The following is a 3,049-nucleotide window of genomic DNA, read 5'->3' on the forward strand; positions in this document are numbered from 1 at the left end:
ATGGACATGGTCATGGAGTTAAATCCCTTTTTTTAATGAGTTATACGAGCACTCAACTTTCTTGTCCTTGGACTTGTATTATTGCATTGCCAAAGATCTCCCATACCTAAGTTCCTCACTAGGTTTCACAGCTTTAACTAATGCTCCCAATAAACCAAACTATCGAGCAGATGTGTTGTTAGGTGATCGGCTCATGCACTTGTGTTTGCGAAATCTCTATTTCAAGAGCACATATGATTCATACGCGGTTATATACAATCACATGATTAAACGTTTGATAAAACAAAAACAAAGACATGATTGTACATAACCAGTAACGTCACGTCTCACATATTTCACTTCTCATTGAAAAAGACTAAGCATTGTTCCATCTCTCTACTCCATTTCTAGTTATGGTTAATACTTGTTGCAAAGCAAGATTAAAGTTTCAAGTGTAAAACAAACACAACCACGTTTAGTTGCACTAAACAAAAAAAAGAGGCTATAAACTTTATTGAGATTGTGGGCACCATTAAAAGATGCTGTTTTGGTTAACTTTGTCAATGATCATGCTTTGGTGATACCGACAATACTGCCTCTAAATACTAGATCATGGGAAAGGAGCCCCAGCATGGACACTAGTTATCTCATGTTTGGACCCTCTTGTTAAACATGTGGAAGAACTTCAAATAAACGATTTTGTTACTTACTAAAAGTTAGGGTTTCTAACTTTGCGTCAAACCTAAGATGTCACGATGACGGTATTTTAAATCAGTCACATTTTACGTGACAAGTTTGTGCGTGATTGGATTCAAATATTGGCACCAAGACATTTCGGGAGCGTGAAAGTTTTGCTCCTAATTGTGCCACGGATGCCTAGTTGAACACAAACCAGAAACTAGAAAAACACTTGGTATATATAGAATCCAATTATTTGCAGCACTAACTTTTGATGCCTAACATGGCGTTTGTGATAAGACCATCTCTGACATATAAGAGGAAATAACTATAAAATGGAACAGTGAAAGGGATAGTCACTAAACAATGGAAAGAAAGCATAGTTTAATTCCAATATGGATAAACAGGAGAAAAATATTATGAGGGGAAAGATGAGCTGCACCTCAATAATTATTGAGGCATTTAGGATGGGGTTTGGAAAAGCATAAAGCTAGTGACATTGATGCCTTATTTGATGACCAGAGAGTCACATGCATAACCAACATTTCCACGTTCCTTTTTATACGTCATTTCGAGTTTCTTTTCGTAATATACTTGGCTACTTACATGTAAAAAATCATTATTTGTAAACGAGTGATCTGCTAGTAGAGATAAATAAGCCATTACACACACTGAGTAATCTGTAAATAGAGAATAAGCCATTACATACAATGAGTGATTTACAAATAAAGAAAAATAACTTCTTACATACAATAAATAGTTTTGTAGGCAGAGAAATTTAACTCCTTACGAACAATAAATGACCTACAAATAAAAAGAAATAACTTGTCACATATAACGACACAAATAGTGTTGTTTTTCTTTTTCTTCCTGCCATGGCCCCTTCACCCACAATCTGTGTGGTCCGACCTCTCTTATCACATTCAACACCCCTCCACTTTTCATCACTAAACTTTGTCACATCATACTTTATTCTTTAGCCCCATTAAGTTCCCTTTCTCCCTTAACCAACTTGAGAAAAAAATTGAAGGGTCTCCATTCCCTTTCCCACTTCAAAGATTTCAATCACACAAACAAACCCCGAAACGACGTCGTTCAACTGAAAGTATCCAAACACAGAGTCCCGAGTGACCAACCGAACTAAACTTTGAAGCCCTATTCTCCAACCTTCCACTCTCTCTATATATATTTCCAATTAGCGTACAATTTCAGACACTCTTATCTAACTTACCACTCCTTGTATTTTCTTAATTGATTTCTGAACCTCAAAACCTAACTACAATGCCGTCTGTGCACTCTAGCCCCTTCCACCACATAGAGAACTCAGCCATATTTAACCTAATCCGGCATGCTCACACGCCGGGCCAAAAACGTTCAACAAAATCTTCATCCGGAGGCCTTCTCAAGATGTTCAAGCTCTTTCCCATGTTAACATCAGGCTGCAAAATGGTTGCCTTGCTAGGCAGGCCCCGGAAGCCGTTACTGAAGGATCATGCCACAACAGGTACAATTTTCGGCTATCGAAAGGGGAGGGTAAGCCTAGCCATACAAGAAGACCCTCATTGCATGCCACTCTTTGTGATAGAGCTGCCAATGCACAGTAGTGTGTTTCACAAGGAAATGGCGTCGGATATAGTCCGAATCGCGCTGGAGAGCGAGACGAAGACACACAAGAAGAAGCTTATGGAGGAGTTTGTGTGGGCTGTATACTGCAATGGAAGAAAGGTAGGGTATTCTATTAGGAGGAAGCAAATGTCGGAGGATGAGCTTCATGTTATGCAAACTTTGAGGGGTGTTTCGATGGGGGCAGGGGTTCTTCCATGCCCTTCTGATCAGAAGGAGTATGCAGGAGATGGGGAGCTGACTTACATTAGGGCAAGGTTTGAGAGGGTGGTTGGATCAAAGGACTCTGAAGCTTTGTACATGATTAATCCAGATGGTGCTGCAGGGCCAGAATTAAGTATTTTCTTTGTAAGAGCTCATTAGTTTAATTAGCAAAAAATTATGTACTTTTTTTATTAATTAATCTAGGTTATATATAATATAACTTTGTGTCTATGTAAACTAATTAAGGTTCTCAAATGCATGAATTGATTGTTTTGAGCTTCAATGATTGGAGTAGTTGAGTTCCAAAAAGTTTCATTTTTCTCTGACAAAGTAAATTCTGAAACTTCTCTCCACTTGACGGAAAAGGTATTCGAATTCGAGTGCAATGTGACATTATCTATCCAATTAGCAATGGTCTATTTAGCATGGAGGAAATCTTCATGTGGACTATAATTGACTTATACAATAAATAAATAACAACTAAACTTTTTGGGCTAGCCTAAGTTTTAACGACCGGATAAGGTATAGAAAGCACATTACAATTAGGCCACCAAATTGATTTACC

At 38.0% G+C, this 3,049-nt stretch overlaps 1 protein-coding gene across 1 annotated transcript; it reads left to right on the forward strand.

Annotated features, from left to right (window-relative positions):
- Positions 1-1,713: 1,713 nt before the first annotated feature.
- Positions 1,714-2,767, forward strand: LOC103957052 (protein MIZU-KUSSEI 1). The gene has a single exon (XM_009369127.3). The coding sequence runs from the start codon at positions 1,939-1,941 to the stop codon at positions 2,641-2,643; it is 705 nt and encodes a 234-aa protein (XP_009367402.1). The 5' UTR covers positions 1,714-1,938; the 3' UTR covers positions 2,644-2,767.
- The last annotated feature ends 282 nt before the right edge of the window (positions 2,768-3,049 follow it).

The sequence above is a fragment of a genome, unplaced genomic scaffold (genome assembly GCF_019419815.1).
Source record: "Pyrus x bretschneideri cultivar Hongxiangsu unplaced genomic scaffold, Pyrus_bretschneideri_v1 Contig1, whole genome shotgun sequence".
NCBI lineage: Eukaryota > Viridiplantae > Streptophyta > Magnoliopsida > Rosales > Rosaceae > Pyrus > Pyrus x bretschneideri.